At 41.0% G+C, this 19,448-nt stretch overlaps 3 protein-coding genes across 4 annotated transcripts; 1 reads left to right on the top strand and 2 right to left on the bottom strand.

Annotated features, from left to right (window-relative positions):
* Positions 1–2,685: 2,685 nt before the first annotated feature.
* Positions 2,686–12,661, bottom strand: LOC108141970 (protein diaphanous). 2 transcript variants are annotated; one of them, XM_017265621.2, is made up of 5 exons: positions 12,488–12,661; positions 10,093–10,409; positions 5,005–6,966; positions 4,413–4,943; positions 2,686–4,351 (listed from the first exon to the last, which is right to left on the bottom strand). In XM_017265621.2, exons 2-5 carry the CDS (start codon positions 10,406–10,408, stop codon positions 3,879–3,881), a joined length of 3,282 nt encoding a protein of 1,093 aa, XP_017121110.1. In that variant the 5' UTR covers position 10,409; positions 12,488–12,661; the 3' UTR covers positions 2,686–3,878. The 2 variants fall into 2 exon arrangements, with proteins under 2 accessions (XP_017121110.1, XP_017121109.1); XM_017265620.2 differs by lacking the exon at positions 12,488–12,661 and adding an exon at positions 10,479–10,513.
* A 657-nt stretch (positions 12,662–13,318) lies between these two features.
* LOC108141929 (ATP-dependent DNA/RNA helicase DHX36) lies at positions 13,319–16,665 on the top strand. Its single transcript, XM_017265565.2, has 6 exons — positions 13,319–15,251; positions 15,319–15,711; positions 15,777–15,890; positions 15,946–16,218; positions 16,274–16,402; positions 16,463–16,665. The coding sequence occupies exons 1-6, from the start codon at positions 13,420–13,422 to the stop codon at positions 16,539–16,541; spliced, it is 2,820 nt and encodes a 939-aa protein (XP_017121054.1). The 5' UTR covers positions 13,319–13,419; the 3' UTR covers positions 16,542–16,665.
* LOC108141930 (guanine nucleotide-binding protein-like 1) lies at positions 16,551–19,101 on the bottom strand. The gene is made up of 4 exons (XM_017265566.1): positions 18,893–19,101; positions 18,463–18,791; positions 16,885–18,076; positions 16,551–16,815 (listed from the first exon to the last, which is right to left on the bottom strand). Exons 1-4 carry the CDS (start codon positions 18,969–18,971, stop codon positions 16,688–16,690), a joined length of 1,728 nt encoding a protein of 575 aa, XP_017121055.1. The 5' UTR covers positions 18,972–19,101; the 3' UTR covers positions 16,551–16,687.
* Positions 19,102–19,448: the final 347 nt, after the last annotated feature.

Below are 19,448 nucleotides of genomic sequence, written 5' to 3'. Positions count from 1 at the left end.
TCTTAGCCTACATAGATCTATAAAAAATACATTCATTGATTTCCGAGATGGTTGTCGTCAAATAATTAGAAATGAATGCAGCTGACATAATGGATGGGAAACAAAGACGAGATCCCTGAAAAGGACACGGAACAGAACAGAACAGAAGCAATCGAGGCAGTTGGCCTCGCGCTGGAGGTACTTAAAACTCACTTATTAACGCTGAACTACCAGAAACTGGTTCGGGATCGTGTCCAAACAAAAAACCCCTTAATGTCCGTAAGACAAAACATATTGTAAAACAATCGAAAGGGCCCGAGCGTACAAAAGACTACAAAGATTTTATGATTACGCGAATACGACCCAAAAGACCAAAAATTCAGGATGCGACACCAAACAAGGCTTATAAGGGGTGGTGCTGGTGGGATGACCTGCCCATCGATCGGGCCCATAAAGTTCACACAACAATTAGGCAGCCACAGCCCAGATTTTGTTTATTTTTTTTTTTTTCGCAAACCGTCAACAATTCGGCGGAATTTACTGCGTGGGCTGGGCCTTGGGGAAGGGTAGGTCCTATGAGCTCTATAAGGTTGGGCTCGAGTTTTATCCCAGGCACGGGCAAGTCATGTAACAGTCTACGATGTTACCTGGAAGTCATTAGGGGCACACAAAAAGGCTAATCCTTAAGTGATCTATGTAAACATATGGTAATTTCATTCTAGACGAATCCCGGTTCTTATATTATATTTAGATGCTAGCTTGATTGGACAATTTGTAAATAAATTAAGCAACCAAATTAGCAAATTATCGCAATAATTATACTTTCTTTTTTCAATCTGTATATTTTTTTATTGAGATAAAAAAAAACATTTTTTTAAGTCCTCTATTTTCTTACTTGCTTAATTTTAACAACATTTCATTAAACTCTTTTACACATTTTAATACCCTTGCTGAGGGTTGGTCAGAAGCTTATATGTTTCTATACCGTGAACGAGCTCAGTTTAAAAGCTAGAGACTAGAATCTTTTGAAATTTTTTTTTTTATGTGTACGCAGATCAAGATAATGGACGTATATATCCTACAGCTGCCATAGAAACAAACAGGCAAAATTAAAGTAAATAAAGTTACATTTCGTCTTTTAATTTGAGTTTTTTAAGTGCTTAGAACTTATAAATCTATCTTTGATTAAAATCGGTAAACTACATAATATATATAGCTGCCATGCTTACCATACGGTTCAAAGCCAATATTTCGAGCAGTGTCAAATATATGTTCTTGAATCTTTTTAGATCGTATTATTGCAAATGTACACTGATACATAGACGATCGGACGACTATATTCTATATCTGCCAAAGAAACGATCATGTAAAGTACAATAATTTTGTTTTTTTTTCGAATAAATATCGTTTTTTAAAACATTGGTTTTGCCGAAGTCAGTTTCCGTTCTCGTTTTAATTTTATTTAAAAATTTTTGTGTTTCAGACTAAAGAAATTATGTATAAATTGTAATCAATCTATGCAGGCCTGTCAACCGATTCTGAATGCAATTAAACCTTTTATCAATGAACGATTTCAATCCAATCTCTAAAACACTCTAATGCATCTCTATCTGGCCATCGTAAATTAGAATCTGTCCCGCTGTTGACATTAACAACCTGCCAAGAACTCGATGGTATTTATATATTTTCCTTCAATTATGTTAATAAATCCATAAAGAAAGCAAAGCAAGCGCCATGGCCCATAAAGCAGACTCCAAAATAAAACTCAAGGGGCAACGGCAATCAGACCATTTAGAGATATATCCCAGTGCCAGACCTAAACCGATATAATAACTTATATCTGTAGGTTTCTGTAGGTGGGTATACGAGTATACATATGTAGAATGAGTTCGTCGTCGCCAGACGGATGTGAATATGGATGTGGATGTGTCTTTGTCGTGCGGCATTTGCTGTTTGTCGGTTCGTTTAACGTTTTGGAGAGTTTTATGGCCAACGGCCCCGGCCAAACCCCTCCGAAAAAAAAAACCCCTTCGTTCCACCCACTTCCCCAGCCGATCCCACAGCAAGTGCATTTTGCGTTGTATCAACCAGCGCAATCAAACACTTTTATGGGTGCCGCGACATTAGCGATAAAATATCTTTGTTAATAAAACAAATTAATATGGAGAGGGACAACGAAAAGCGACTAGTCACATTTGGGTGGAAAGCCCAAAGTTATTTTTGGATTCGCTGGCAAACCTTTTTGTGGAATTTCCCTAGATTATTGCAAATGTACCCCTAGCAATTGTTGTTAACCTTCTTTGTTAACGGTAAGACAGTTGTCCTAAAACTTCAAAAGCTTCGGTGTTGAAAATTAAAATAATCAAATTAAAGAATTTTAAGAACCACTAAAAAAGCTATAGTTTTAAGTTATAAAAACTATAACCTTTTCTCTTATTTTACTTATTTGTAAAATACATTACATTATTTTTGAATTCGCAGCCGAATTTCACAAGATTTTAGCAAAGTTACCCCTAGCAATTGTTGTTAACTTTCTTGGTTTTAAGGTCTTTTTGACAAGATCTTTGTGTTGAAAATGTTAATAATCAAATTGAAGAATTTTAATTGCCTTTACAAAACACATAGTTTTAAATTATTAAAAATATAACCTCCTCTTTCATTTTATTTATAAATTCTCAAACAAAAAGATTCAAACAAATAAGCTAATTATAGTTTTGGTAAAAGTTTATTTTCAATATACGATCATTGTCCAAAAATATAGGCATTAATTAACAATGTTATGTATAGCGTGGATTAAGGGAATTAAAATAAACAATTTAAAAGAGTTTCGCTTAAAAACAAATTAAATACAAAAGGAATTTCATTTTGATATATATCTCGCCCTATTGAGTGCCTCGAAAACGATGTGCACAACAAAATGATCGGAACATGCCACAGTAGAATAGGAATAGAGTGTGTATAAAACCACAAGACACAGATCAGTCGATAATTAATTGTCTGAATTGGTTTCTCATTTCATTTTACAAGTATTTAGAATAAGAATAGGCATCAGTTACCGGGTTTTCAGTTTCTGTAATAAAAGCGTATAAAAAATATATGTTTTTTTTCATATGGGGTAGCATATTTAGGATTTTACGGTTTTTTTTTTAACATTGCTGATTGCAGGACTCGTGGAAAATGCTACACAATACTCTTAAACATTTTATAAACAAAATATAATATAATCTTTCTATGCTTTCTGGTTGGCATTTAAATGTAAAGCCAGTTCCTAAATTGAATCACATCTCACCTTCTTTATTTTTAGAATAAATGGATGATTTACTTAGATTAAGTTGGAAACTTAAATCGGCCTGCCAATCTGTGTATTTAAATATATCTAAATGATTTTTTATTTAGTTGCTCATTGTGCTCACGAATTTCAAATTTAAGAATTTATGTTTATACAAACTGCTAAAAAGTAAACAAATCTTTTACAAAAATGTTAAAATATAAATCAAAACATCTAAGCAATTAACCAATTGTTTATACAAACTGCTAAAAAGTAAACAAATCTTTTACAAAAATGTTAAAATATAAATCAAAACATCTAAGCAATTAACCAATTGTTTGTCTCATTTAAACCACGAGTTCCATTCATCAGCAATATATTGTTCCCAAAAATCGATCTATGACTAGCCCATTGATTTAGTACTTTGTGGCTGTCGAAATAGTTCTAAGTGCTGGCTATCCATACTTTCTTTAAACCCAACGGACACGCCAATCGAGTTGATATGTAAGCAAAGCTACACACACACACACGGATTCACAGATGTACACAGCTAATGATCCTAGGCCCTTAGATCTCTACAGATGTCTATTTATATATATGTACAGAGGGGGAATTGCTTGATTCATCATTTCTACGCAGAGCCTAGAACCTCATTGAGGATCATCTCGCGGGTCATCAGCTGTCCGTTGGTGACACGCGTCCGTGAACGACTCCGACTGAGTTGGGCCCTCCGTTCCGCTCCCGCTGGACGCTGACGGCGGGCCTGTCGGTTTCGCTGCCCAAAGGCAGAGCCCGTTTGCAGGGCCTCCAAGAGACTATCCATTACGCCCTCCTGCGTCTGTGCGGCATCCATGTCAACCACTGCCTTCTTACGCTGCTGTCGCTCCTGTTGCTCCCGTGCCGACTGTTCGCGTGCCTCCTGCAGACGACGCTTCTTTTCCAGCTCCTCGCGCACCCGCACATTGTCGTTGTGCGCCGATTGGAAGGCATCCTTGAAGGTCTTGATGTCCGCAAAGAACTCCTCCATGGTGTATTTGGTGGGATCGAAGGCATAGTACTCGCTGAGATCCTTGTACAGCTTCTCCATTTGCAGCTGCATTTTGCCTGTAATAACAAAGGGGTTGTTAGATAATTTGGTAAATCTCTCCATGGGAATCAATTTTACCCAACACATCCACTTGCTGTCTGCATTCCTCGGCAAACTTGCCCATCACCTCGCTAAACTTGTCATCATCACACTGCGGGATCTTGTTGTTCTGCAGATCTGTTTCCAGATTCTTTACCGCCGAATTCATCTGTCTCATCGCCTTTTGGATGGCATCCATGTTAACTCGCGACGCCTTATTCACATGCGATAGATCATCGTAGAAGTTGAGGGCATCTGGGAATTTCTTTTCCACAAGATCGGCCAGATAGTGCAGCAATGTCTGCTTATTGTCCGCATCTTTTGTGTTGGACAGCTTGGTGAGATAGCTGATCTCAAAGCCAAAGGCGGCCTCGTTTTTGGAGCCCGAGTTCATATAGTTGCCGAGCAGGAGTATGAGTTCCAGGATCTTGGAGAACTTCTTGCTATTCCGCACCTCTTCGCAAGCTGCCGTTCCTGCCACAATATCGGGTTTAATATCCTGCACCATATCCGCATACGTAAGCTTAAAGTTAAGGTTGTGAAGACGCGGCGACAGACGTTTGATTTCCCCTGAAATAAAGTGAGATTATTACTTTTTGGAACCATAAATGTATATTTATCTTTATCTTACCTATCGTGGCTGCAAATTGCTCAATGGGTGGAAGTGGTTCTCCCTTGGCCTTGATCTCCTGCAGACGCTTAAGTTGCTCTGGCGGCGGCAAGTATTGAATAAGTTGCTGCAGAATATTGGAGGACAGAATGGCGGTGTCGCAGCGCAGCAGGCAAATCTTGATCTGTTCATACGATAGGTGCTTCAGCGATCCACCCAACATGATGGCCAAATTCTGGGCAGTCTTTGAGTCCAGCACACGCAGATCGACATTTTTCTTGGTCAGCGTCGTCGGCTTGTCCACCGCATCCTTTTGCTCTTTCTTCACGGGCTTGGAGGAGAATTTAACGGCCAGTTCGGCAAGGAAATCATCCTGGGCCAACTTATCCTCCTGGCACTTAACCCAGAACGCCTTATCGGACATTTTGGCAGGAACAATAGCCTTCCAGTTGGCCCGCTTCATGGGATTCTTGACCTCCCACTTCTTCTTCGGTTTGAGGCCATGAGGCAACACCGGCACCATGGGGCCCATCATCATGGGCGGCGGTGGAGGGCCGCCCGGGCGCATCATGCCAGGCATGGGCGGAGGCGGTGGACCTCCCATTCCGGGCATGGGAGGTGGTGGCGGCGGTCCACCAGCCATTCCCGGCATGGGAGGTGGCGGAGGAGGCGGTGGTCCACCACCAGCTCTGCCCGGCATGGGAGGCGGTGGTGGAGGAGGTGGACCACTACCACCTCCTCCTCCTCCTGGCGGTGGCGGCGGCATGGGTATATTCACTTTGGGCAACTTATTGGGCGAAGGAGCCGCCACACCGTTAGCCTCCATCAGCTTGACCTTCTCCTCGAGATGAGCTGCCTTCGCCTCGGCCTCCTGCTTGGCGCTCTCGAGCTGTTCGATCTTCTTCTCGTACTCCTCCGATCGCTTGGACTCCTTGGCCTTGGCCTTCTCCACAATATCGTCGAGCAGCAGTGAGGTGTCAATGTTAAAGTTCCGGTTCTCAAAGTTCGGATCACAGTAGCCCTTGTGGAAGACAATCTGCGAGATGCACTCCTCAATCAGTTGATAGTACGCAGGCCGGAAGTAGAAATCATCCCTGATATAGAGCAAGTGCTGCAAGATGGACAGGAAGTAGGGTTCAGAAGTGGTGTCCGTCACCAGGTTCTTCAGCACATCAAAGCAATCCGTGGCATCGTCCATGTTGAAGGTGACGTTATCGAAGCGCTGCACAAATTCCTCGAAATCATCCTCCCGAATCTCGTTGAAGATCTTGAAGTGCTGCTGCAATGCCTCATTATTGCTGGTCTCCACGATTTTGGTAAACTCCTCCAGGCGATCGTACAGACCCATCCGCATTATCTCACATCGCAGATGCAGTCGGAAATTCAAGTCCGTGGGTGTGTTTGTGAGAGTATTGATGAATATCAAACTGTGACAGGCCAACTCCCGCTTGGGATCCTGTTGATCCTGAAACAGAGCATCCACTATGGGTCGAAATCGTTCGCTAGCCTTGAAGGATGTGGCTGCTATTGTGGTAATAGCTCGCAGCACCTTCTCGTAGCCATTACGCTCGTAGACAATGCAGAAAGAGGCCAGCAGTTTGAGGGCTTCGCACATGGTCTGTGGCTTGCGGGGATCGAGGGATTGCGCCAGCAGCAGCACCACACTATGCTGATCCGGATTGAGAACCACATTCAGGCCCCACGTATTATTCATGATGGCCTTCAGGCAGCGAATCGCCTCGAACTCAATCTTCTCATAGCTGGAATCCTTCTTCGACTTGGCCAACAGTTTTTCAATTGTCCCAATGCCCGCCACCCCGAATTCCTTGATCCACGAGATCGGATTGCTGGTGAGCGCCACGCGCAGAGATTCCACGCACTGGTACACTTTGTGCGTGCTGTGCTCTCCATTCTGCAGATATTCCACGTAGTCAATGGGCTTCTCGAACCGCGAATTGGCGCTACGCTCCAGTGAGTTTTTACCTGGAATACGAGATTGGAATGGCAGTCCGATCAGTAAATGTAATGGATATCAGTGAGGAAATTAATTGGATAAGAATCAAGCTAATCCACAGCGCAATTACACATATCATTTTTTAAGAGCAAGGGTAGAGCTTACTTAATTTAATTAAAAGTTTCTGGTTTTCATGGTAGGCTAGATGAGGATTTGATTTACAATTTTCTTTAAGTTTTTCTCAATTTGCATACAAGTAATTAAAAAAGTTTTACAGCTTATTTATTATTCAGCTCACACATGTGTTAATTTATTGATAAAAACAATAGAGGCGTATTCCACAGTACCTCAAGGTTTTTTTGTTTAAGAGAAAGAGGTCGTTCGCCGCTAACAACACCCATGGTTTTTTAGTCATTTCAACGCTGATTCATTCGACCCTATCTTTAGTCTATATAAACGACATACATTCATATAGAGCTGTATTGGCAGGCTGATAAGAAAAACATTTAATTAATTAGAATACCACTTAAGAATGTCAACTAACCTGACATTTAATCTTTAATTATAATTGAGCAAACATAATGATTGAAATTATAGAGTAATCAATCTTTTTTTTTGTATACTTGTACTTTATAGTTGTGTTTTTAATGTTATTTGGGTGATTCATTATTATTTTTTTTATTTTATTATTGAATATTTTATCTAAAAGAATGCCAGATAAGGGTAGTTAAAAGGCAATTAATAAGAATAAGAACCTTCGGAGAGACCTTCTGTGAAACTACACACCCCTTTTTTGATTACCTGCACCACTGACATCATTCAAATTGGCCAAAACCCGCCCACATATAATACGCTTATCCGTCAAAACCCAACTACGCTAACTGTTTTATTAATTAACTCAAAACGCCAAGCGAAGCGTGTTAATGAACAGCTTTGTGTACGAGTATTTTTTTTTTGTTGTTGGCCAGTCCATTGTTTGTGTTTTAAATTTAATTTCGCAACAAGTGGTTGCGGGAGGGTTCTGCCACAATAAGCACGACCCACAATGAAATATTTACTTCAGTTTCTCTTGTTTTGTACACCAAGTTATTTGCAACCTATAAGATACGTTTCTTGCCGCAGCTCAAGTTTATTGACAAGCATCAGAATTTATTTTCAGCTTGATTTTGTCATAATGTGTTTAACGTTTTCGCATATTTGCATTTTATGGCCGTTCCAAAGTGTAAGGAAAATCACACATTGACGTTGAGAGAGCAACAACCAAAACTCTCTTTTCTACTACACTTAAACTAAATAATCAATTAGCATTACATTTTTGAACTATGAACATTTTGATAAGACTAATTTTATAATTAAAAAAAAGAGCTTTATTAAATGGATAAATGTTTAAACATTTTTATAGCTAATATTTTAGTTAGACTTCGTCAGTAATTAGAATTTTAATAGGCTTTTCTAAATATGTAAAATATACTGCTATAAATGGTATAGGGTACAAAATAAGAAATCTATTTTTATTTAAATTATTTTCCGTGCACATTTGCCTTCAGCTAGTCTATCTCTCTCCCGCATTCGCATTGCACTTGCTTATACAACAAAAAGAACGAAGTGCTAAATAAAAAAATCATTTTCTCACTGCCACTTGACGTAATTTAAATTGTATAATATGCATGGTAAAGAAAATTTCAATGTCTTTGCATTCTCATTTTTTGCCGCTTGACTTTTGTCACGCATTTGTCGTATACTTTGGTACTTATTATACATACATATATACTTGATAAAATGGGGAGAAGATAGTCTGAGGTTGTGGTGGCGCAATTAACCGTTACAAACGATAAGAGAAACTTTAAATCTACGCTTTTCAAGACTGATAATGGACCATGAGGCCGATGGGCTGATGTGGATTTAACTGGAGCGGAACGCCAAGAATGAAGCTGAAGGCTAAGTTAGCATTGAATTATGCTCGAGATATAGCTGGCGATGTGGTACAGTGATAATTACATAGGCCGGTACAGTAGATAACCCCATTTCTACTAATTTTGTTTATTTTGGGAAATACATTAGTTTGTAGGGTTGGAAGTCTTGTGGGCTACGAATATACTTTATAAAAAAACAACTGGCTTTATCAACTACAAGTTTTAAATCGTTAAAAGGAAATACATATATGTATGTACATATGTATGCATACAATGTAAATTTTGTAGTTGAATCAGAAAAATTCTTGAGTCAGCTTAGAAATAATTTTGAGTGCAAATTATCGTAATGTTACATTATATTAATATAGTTACAAACATTACTTCGTACAAATTTAAAAAAAGCATTAATCAAAATAGATGTTTATAAACCGTTGACAGTATTTTTTGATTGACTTCAGGTTAATTAAATTTAACTTTAAGCACTATAATTTGTAATTACTTATAGATAGCTTGCTTTGTCAGCAGAAATACACTGACAAAAGCTAACTTACTTCTTCTTGAAACATTTAAGTTTATACCACTAAAGAACGTATTTGTACATCTATGTATTTAAGAGATCGTTGACATCACAGCTATCAATACGAATAATTGCTAACAAATTAAAAAAAAAAACGACAATCCTTGGAATAGCGGTATATGATAAGAAAACAAATAATGCCGAACATGGGCGCAAAGCAAATTGGCAACTAAATAAAACGGTAAGCAAACAGAAAGCGAAAATTCGCAGACACACGCAGACATTTCGTAAAAAGCAAAGCACACAGATACACGTACCGTTACCTGCTAATCTTATCAGAAATGGAATGCAATTTACCCCGGGAATACGGCAAAAACAAAGAAGGGTAAATAGTCATCCAACTTGGCCGCACGAAAATCGATTGTCTGATGTTTTTATACCCTTGCTGAGAGTAAACCGTTTAGTTACGTAGAATTAATACATTATTTCATAGCTGTCATTTGTCATTTATTACAATACTAAAGCGACTTGTCGGGATTAAATTTAAATGCTGTTTTTAGAAGCTCGAAAGTTTTTGTCTATTTTTAAATGATTTTTTTTCATATTTGAATTAGAACTGTTAAGCTTGGTTTGTTGGGTAAAAAATTTTCGCACTGCTATAAGGGTATAAAAACAATGACTTGCTTTCCATATTTTAAATATGTACATACATATGTACTTTTTACCTTTTAAGTGCCACATAATCATCTTTTGGCGCTCCTCCTTGGATTTAGCCAACAGGGGCTCCCTCTTATCCTTGGGTATGTTCATATCCTCTATGATCTCCAGGAATTTGGCATCCAGCTCCGCAACGGAAAGCTGTTGGATATACTGCTCGAAATCCTCCACGCCCGGCACCACATAATTATCCGTTGATACGGGTCGCCCGCCATGGGTTAAAGTTCCACTGCTGATTGTTCCACCTTTGGATTTTGAGGGTCTTCCGAAGAGACTATCCAAGAGCCCGCCACCCGTAGATTTGCCTTTCTCGTGACGAGACATTCTGCAAAGATAACAAATAAATTAAGTTTATTCATATATACGTATTTTTTTTTAAGGATAAAAACCTAACCCCAGCTTTTTGAGACGCATTTCGGTGAGCAACTAAACGAAAACTAAACAAAGACCACTATGGATTTTTGGGACATGCGCAGTTTTTAATATTTTTTTTTGGGAAGACAACCTGCACAGCTGTTTTTTTGTTTACAGTTGAAACGAACCGCGATTTCTGGTGGTGTTTCCAACGAATGCATTCAATCGATGGATGGGAGGTGGTCGATCATTATCAGCTATAGTTTATTTACAATTATCTTGGGTGCCCATAATGCTGATTCAGCCTCAACTGACTGTGGAATTTTCAATTAACACGTACAGTGGGCAAAATATGTTTAAGTACACTTGAAATTTCATACAATTTTGTTCCCTCTGTACATAATCTGAAAATTTGTTTTTAAGAATAAATAAACAATAAATAGTTTTTAAAATGTCTACTCAGCTTTGTAATTAAAGACAATTTAAAAAAATTAGCTCAAAACTTTGTTAACTTAACTTTTAACTTTAACTTTTTTAAATATATGTTGAAGTCTATTTAAGGCTTATAAAACGGGGGAGTATTTTTTGTACGGTTTGTAATCGCAATATCTCTACTAGCCTCTAAAAAATACAGTTTTCTAATTTAATTACGTGCTAACCACTGTGCTATTCACAACATTTGAAGCGTGAAAACGACTGATTAAAATCATAAACAAAAAACTCAAAAATAAACCAAGCAAGTTGGACAAAATCATTATTAATGCGCGCTAAATTTACAAAATGATGCGATAATTGCGCCATTCCATAATAGGAAATGGCACGAAATTTGGTGAGCTAAATAGAAAACTAAGTAAAAAGAGAGAACGGTTAAAATACATGCTTATTGAGTGATTCATTTGGCCAAGCTGAAATGCAGGCCGTTAGCATTTGAATTGGCTTCTATTGAAGGATGCGGTGGGAACACACTTTAGCTTTTGCGTTAGCTTTGGCCAACGCATCTAATGAATCACTAATGGAATCACAGTGGCCAAAAGCAGCTGGAGAGGCAAAAAACAGCAAAATAAAAAAGGCAAACGAGCAACAGGTTTTGCTGATGGTTCTTGCCTGCTGCACAGAAAACAATCACAGTGACTTTAACATAGCTTTTTCCCACTAAAAGCGTTTTTGACGCTCGAATAACATTTGTAAGTCTAAGTCTAACATAGAAATATTATAATTTTATAAATACAAACCACTAAAAATCAAGCTTTTTTAAGAGCTATCCATTTTAATAATAGATGTTATTTAAGAAAACAAATGATTCAATTTCAACATTTTTTTATTAGAAAATATCCAGTTGGAAGATGTCTCCGATTCGGAGATTTAAAAAAAAAATATTGCATCCTATGTAATGTATTAGTAATATTAACATAATTGAATTTGAAATCAATATTTACTGAAAATGTTGTGAAATAATAATAATGAGATATTCAGATTATAAAATGCTATCTTAAAATAAATTCCTAAAAACATTATTTAATATCCTTTTCAAATCTAAATTTAGTTAAGCTTTACGATTTTCCCTAAATTGTATGTTTTCTAAGAGGATATTTTTTTTAAGTGTGGCGAACGGGCGTGCCAACTTTCGGCAAATCATTCACAATGGTCGGCTAGAGAAATCAAATTTAATATTTATTGTGACTCCGCAAAAGGCAATTGTGAATGGAGTGGTATGTGTGTGGGCAGAGGAGAAGGAGTATAAAGAGGGGAACGAGTGGAGCGACAAGTTCAAGCAGGGCAACAATTTCTTTTCAGGTCGCTAATACACATAAGCATGTGCGGAGGAAATGCTTTCAACAAGATTTCTTTGGCCAAAGAATTTACAGCAATTGCCTCTTTCTCTATTTTGTTTACATGCACTGCATCTCTTTCTCTCTTCTCTCCCCCCTCAACCACTCTTATATGTGTGCGTGTGCGCTGCAACTGCGAAAATGTAAACAAGTATAAAAACTTCTAATAACCGCTTGGAATTCCACGAAATGAAGCGAGAATTGGTAAAAATGCGCTCACCTTCGTTTTGATATCTGTGTCGCCTGCTCACTTTTGATTTTTTTTCGGTGGTTTACGTCATAAGACCAGAAAAATAATGGCTTGCCACTCTCACACAGGCACACACAAACACACTCGCGATCAAACGGCTTTTGTTGTGGTTGTTGTTTTTGGTCTCTGGCTTTTTGTTTGTTTTATTGCGCGACGATGGCACAAAAAAAAACAAGCTGCTTCAAAACACTTTTCTACTTTTTGGTTTAAGTTTTTCTTTCAGTGTTTTAAATCTTACTTATTTAGTTGTTGCTTTTGGTTTTGCCTTTGCTTTTTGCCACTTGTTGCTGTGCTGCCACGGATTAAACATTAAATAAAATCGGATATCCGGCTTTTTTGCTACGCAAACACTTGGCTAGTTCTTTAATAACCACTTGGCATGTAGATCGCTGGCTTTTCGCGGCCTTAAATCGCAAAAAATTATAACTTTTAACACAAGCGTTTCGCTCAGCGCGTTGATCGGAATAAGTGTGACCGTTGTTGGATCGTTCAAGTATACCACAGGGGTTAAGACGAAATGTACTAAAAGAAACCTCACAGCAGCCGTTAAGTGATTTTAGCACGGACTCGACCCAGCCCTTAAATTTTGGTTCTAATAACTGAAAAATCTTTTTGAGCTACGAGAAAATTGTTGAACTTTTTCATAAGTTTATTTTATTTATATTGATTTTTAGGGTTTTATTATTTTCACACAGGCCATCATATTTAATCAAAGGGAACTTAACAAGAAATACATTATACAAAACACTTTTGAGTGAGTTGGCACCCCTTTATCATCCATCAGCTGATACTGGTGGGCACGTTGAGACAGGACGACAACCCTGTCATCTGCCTTTTGTGAGTTTTGTTGATTTCCGTCCAGATTCGTTTTTTATCCCGGTTATGCCATTAAATTGAGTGGAATGCAGCGTGACAGGGACTCCTCCGGCTCTTATGCCCGCAAGGGAAACCGCCCACCAGGACTCAGGGGCAAAAACATAGGACTTTACTATCGCGATCTAGCTCGTCAGCGAAAAAAGGAACGCGGCGAGAATGAGGAACCAAAAGAGCCACAAATCCGGCTGGGCTGCAATGTCAGTGTGCCGGGTGGTGTCCTCTCGCGCGTCAAGGAGTTCATGGTGGACTACAATCGAGAACCGGCAAGGAAAAACTCCGACATGGATGCCCAGTTTCAGCGGCAGTTTCGACATCTTTTGAGTGTAAATTTCGAAGAATTCGTGGCGGAAACGAAGGAGAAAAACGAGGGAGTGGATTACGCAAATCCAAAGCTGGACGAAAAGCTTCGGCAGGAGCTGGAGAACCGTCAGCAGGAGGAGAATGCCAGGAAACGTCTGGCGGCACGCCAAAAGTTGCCCACCATGAAATACGCCGACGAGATTGTCCAGGCGGTGCGGAAAAACCAAGTTATCCTAATTGTGGGCAGCACCGGTTGTGGCAAGACCACGCAGGTGCCTCAAATCCTCCTCGATGATGCCATCGCCCGGGGCTGCGCCTCGTCGTGCCGCATTATTTGCACACAGCCGCGAAGGATTTCGGCCATAACCATTGCCGAATGGGTTAGCTACGAACGCTGCGAGAGTCTGGGCAACTCGGTGGGCTATCAGATTCGTTTGGAGAGCCGAAAGCCACGCGAACGAGCTTCCATCACCTACTGCACCACGGGAGTGCTGCTGCAACAGCTGCAATCCGATCCACTGATGCACAATCTGAGTGTGTTGATTCTGGATGAAATACACGAACGCAGCGTGGAAACCGATCTTTTGATGGGTCTTCTAAAGGTTATCCTGCCACACAGGCCACAACTGAAGGTGATCCTGATGAGCGCCACTGTGCGGGAGCAGGATTTCTGCGATTACTTCGACAACTGTCCCATGTTCCGCATCGAAGGCGTTATGTTTCCCGTCCAGATGCTTTACTTAGAGGATGTCCTGGCCAAAACGAACTACCAGTTTCAGCAGTCTCGCGATCGTCGGCCCAAACGGGATCGACCCGAGCGTCGTATGCAGCACGAGGCGATGATAGAACCATATTTGCGGCGCATCAGGAACTCATACGATAGCCATGTGCTGGAGAAACTGCGTCTGCCGGAGTCAGAGGGCTGCGAGGACATTGATTTCATAGCCGATCTGGTTTACTACATATGTGAAAATGAACCTGAGGGTGCCATTTTGGTATTTCTGCCGGGCTATGACAAAATTTCGCAACTATATAATCTGCTCGACAAACCAAAATCGCTCAAGGGCCAAAGATGGCGGGATCAAATGGCTGTCTTTCCACTACATTCCCTAATGCAATCGGCGGAACAGCAGGCTGTGTTTCGGCGTCCGCCGGCGGGCAAGCGGAAGGTCATCATCTCGACAATCATCGCCGAGACTTCGGTGACCATTGACGATGTGGTCTATGTGATTAACTCTGGCCGAACGAAGGCCACCAACTATGACATCGAGACGAATATACAAACACTGGAAGAGGTCTGGGTTACGAAGGCGAACACGCAGCAACGAAAAGGCCGAGCAGGTCGTGTCCGGCCAGGAATATGCTATAATCTGTTCAGCCGCGCTAGGGAGGATCGAATGGCTGATATTCCAACGCCGGAGATACTGCGCTCCAAGCTGGAATCCATCATATTGAGCCTCAAGCTGCTGCACATCGATGATCCGTATCGGTTCTTGCAGACCCTAATTAATGCCCCCAATCCCGAGGCCATTAGGATTGGAGTGGAACTGCTGAAGCGGTGAGTTTAATGCAATACTCCTTGGTAAACCGTGCGCTAATCTACTTTTTCTTTTTCGTTAAATCAGCATTGAGGCTCTGGACACGTGCGGCACTCTTACTCCGCTCGGCATGCATCTGGCCAAGCTGCCCATCGATCCCCAGATGGGCAAAATGATACTAATGTCAGCGCTCTTCTGTTGCCTGGATCCCATCACTTCGGCGGCGGCTGCGTTGTCATTCAAGTCGCCTTTTTACTCACCTTTGGGTCAAGAGAGTAGAGTGGACGAGATCAAGCGGAAGATGGTCCGCAATATGCGTAGTGATCACCTTTTGGTGCACAACACCATTGATGCCTACCGGGAAAGTCGCTTTGCGCATGCGGAACGTGACTTTTGCTATAAGAATTTCCTCAGCTCCATGACTCTGCAGCAGCTGGAGAGGATGAAGAATCAGTTCAGTGAACTGCTCTACAACTACAAGTGAGATTGTCAAAGGACTTAATTAATAAGTTACCTTATTTCTTTACTATATTCTTTCCTCGCAGGTTTTTAACATCGTCCAACTGCAAGGATACTACGTCCAACATGAATTCCGGAAAGATTCCCTTGTTGAGGGCCATTATTGGAGCGGGTCTATATCCCAACATGGCGCACTTGCGGTAACTATTATTGAAAACCAATTAAAACTTTAAGCTTAAATATTATGATCTGCAGAAAATCGCGACAGATTAAAAATCGGGTGCGTGCTATTCACACCATGGCAACGGATGATGGACGGCGTGTGAACTTCCATCCCTCCTCTGTCAACAGCGGCGAAAGTGGCTTCGATTCGGCGTACTTTGTCTACTACCAGCGGCAAAAGTCCACGGATCTCTTCCTGCTTGACTCCACTATGGTCTTTCCCATGGCGCTAATAATTTTTGGCGATGGCGTAGAGGCGGGAGTGACCCAAAATACACCGTATATATGCGTGGCCAAGACTTACTAGTGAGTATAACAAATGTTTGGTTAAATTAGTTATTTAAATAATGCATTCTCTTAGCTTCAAATGCAATGTAGAAACGGCCGATGTTGTCCTAGAATTGCGTAGCAATCTGGAAAAATTGCTGCTCAAAAAGGCTTTATATCCCGCGCCCATCGAAGATAATGGCTATGAAAAGCAGTTGATCAAGTCAGTTAAATTCTGTATGTTATTTATGGACTAATAACAAGATTTTCTTCTTTTTCACAGAGCCATAGAACTGCTACTCTCTTTGGACGAAAGACTGGGCGAGGATTACATATCCTCGGATGAAATTGATGACATCTAAACTGCCTCATTAGCCTGGTGTTTTAGTTTATTGTTTAGCTCACGAAATAAGTCATCTTCGTGTGTAAAACATTGTATATGTTAATAATAAATTATACGTGCAAACTAGTGATGCAATAACAAAATTTCTTGGTAAATTCATTCCATCTAGTCATCCTCCAGGAGGGCAAACACGTTGCGGGATCTGGGCGGATCCTCCTCGATGGCACACTCGTCCTCATCCGCATTGGTCTCATCATTGGAGCTGTCCTCATCTTCGTCCTCGCTATCAGCAGCTTAAATAGGTTTTTTTTTTTTGTAATTAAGAAATTACATTTATATTTGTTTTTATGGTGAATACATACTATCTGAGCACACCGAGGAGGTGTCGCCGTTGGTCTCGCTTTCCGGCTCCTCCAGCTCAACCTGCTGGTACTTCTTGACCTCCGCCAGATCGGGATGTTGTAGCCAGTGATCACGCCGCTCCTCGAAGCCCGGCGGATAGAACTGCAGCACCAGTAGCTGTTGGCCGGCCAGACACATGCGAAGTATGTGATTGGCAGCCCGATAGCGATCCGGTCTGGCCGCCTTGGCGGTTAGGAATCCCCTCTTATAAGCCCAGGCATCACAAATGGCCACCGCCGACCACTCGTCATAGTCCTCGGGCAGGTGGAGTCTCAGAAGCTGCGGCAGATTCATATGCTCGCCCAGGAACTTCAAGGAGCGATAGGGCACAGCCAGCTGGGAGATCGGAAAACTGCCCAGCAGCACTTGAAGGCTTTTGGGAGTGGTCGATGGAAAGACTAGGCCGGGACAATCGCACAGACGGACCAGGGGGGTGAGGAAAATGGTCTGAAAGTGCTTTGTGTGTCCGGGTGTGCGACTCACGCTGACCACTTTGCGTCCCTTCAGGGCGTTAATTAGCGAGGATTTGCCCACATTTGGGAAACCAATGCAGCCAATGGTCAGGACGCCATTGTGATACTTGACATGCTCGTGGGGCGTGGTGTCGATGCTGCTGCTGATCTTGAGTTCACCCTCCACGGCCGTTGTCAGATCATCCAGGACATCGAGTTGATCGCTTCGCATGTCCTCGCGAATCTTCTGCTCCCAGGCCGTCAGATCCACCTCGCCCTGCACGTAACGCTGGCACTCCTTGTATATGTTGTACACCCCCTCCATGCTGCGGCGATGCGCCTGCGGTCCACGCTGGCTTCCCTTGCGGGAGCGCGGCAGATAGGATGCAAAGAGCACCACTGGCAGATGGGGATAGTGGTCACGGAAGTACTCCCGCCAGGCAACCACCACCTGCGGCTCCACAAGATCCACTTTGTTGAACACCACAATCGCATGCTTCTTTAGCGTATTGATAATGTAGTCGTACAGTGAGGGCGGAAACATCAGCGTGGCATAGCGCACATCCACAATGATGAGCAGAATGTCCGAAAACTCGAGGACACGCCACAGTTGGCGCCAGGTTTCCAGGTTCAGTTCGAAAAGGGAGAGTTCCTTGGAGTCACCAGCACGCTGCTTCTTTTGCAGCTCATCCACGTATTCCTGTGGAACAACAAAAAAATCTGATTACAGGGTATATTTAGAAATATTTAAAGCGATTGACACTTATCCGTTGCTATAATGGTAATTTAATGTATGGTATATGGATTTTAAAACTCGTTCACGTAATCTTGGGAAATGAACCAAAATATATAGTTATAAAATATATTCCCAAAATTTGTAACGCAGTTTATTATAATGGTTTCTAATTGTATAGTAATTTTGTACATTTTGATATTAAAATTGGGTAAAAACTTTAAAATGCAATAAATAGCGGCAGACTATATTCAATAGCTATTTACCTATTTTTTTCCTTTCACAAAAAATAAAATAATAAATGTAATTGCAACTCCATTTAGACCAATATACATACTTTTGACATGACCTACCTTAAAATATCGATTCTCGGTGCGATCAAGTTGTTCTTTGGAATTTTCTATTTTCCAGGGCGGACGCACTGGAAAGTCGCAACCGGCAAAGTACCGTTCGTCCACTTCCCGTTCTTTGGGACTTAGGACTTCCAGGGGTTTGAAGCCCTCCAGCTTCATTTGCTCCAGTTCCTTCTTGCCCTCCTGGTAGAACTGGAGATTATAGCGATTGACGTTTTTGTTGCGATTTCCACCACGGGCGAATGGTTGTTCCATGAGTTTCCTTGTCGTTTCGGGCACATCGCTATCCTCGTAGGATTCCTGGGTGCTCCGCAAATATTTGGGCGGACCTGCCGGCATAACATTGTTAGTCATACGTTCGGTTTTCTTTCTTTCCTCCCCCTTTTTTTTTTTTTTTTTTTTACAGGTGGCCAGCGCAATGTTTTCTCACCTTTTGTGTTGCGCTTCTGCAGCATCTGATCCTTCTTCTTCTTGCCGCTGAAGGCCACCTTGCGCCGTTGCTGGGGCATTGTTTTTGGGTCGAATCCTGGTCTCACTTCCGGTTAATTTGGATTTGTCTAGCGCCCCGTCAATTTGTAAGTAATTGTGATTGAATGTTGTTGCGGCTTTTCCTTTCAGCGAATTAAACGTTTCCGACAAGTTGGCATCACCGAGAGCCAACAAAAAAAGGGTTGTCGAGCTTTGAAAAGCTCGATAGTTGATTTACGACAATCACACATCTATGTAAATCTAAATGTTACCAAAACCTAAAAAATGCCTAAATATTTTGTTATGAATCCTCACAATTGAATTTAGTTACTGCAAAAATAAAGGTTTCATTTGAACCAAATTTCTCAGTAAATTTGTTTTAAATATATTCTTAACTCTTTTTCCCCAAATAATTTCATAGTTAATTCGGTAATTTACAGCAAAATGTAAATTTATTTTTTTTTTTCAGATTCTGCTTTCTTAATTCACTTAAGTCGTTAAATCACTATTTGTCATGT

The sequence above is a fragment of the Drosophila elegans genome, unplaced genomic scaffold, assembly GCF_018152505.1.
Source record: "Drosophila elegans isolate 14027-0461.03 unplaced genomic scaffold, ASM1815250v1 contig_814, whole genome shotgun sequence".
Classification (NCBI taxonomy): domain Eukaryota; kingdom Metazoa; phylum Arthropoda; class Insecta; order Diptera; family Drosophilidae; genus Drosophila; species Drosophila elegans.
The sequence above is the reverse complement of the archived record's forward strand: the minus strand, read 5'-3'. Positions and strand labels throughout refer to the sequence as shown.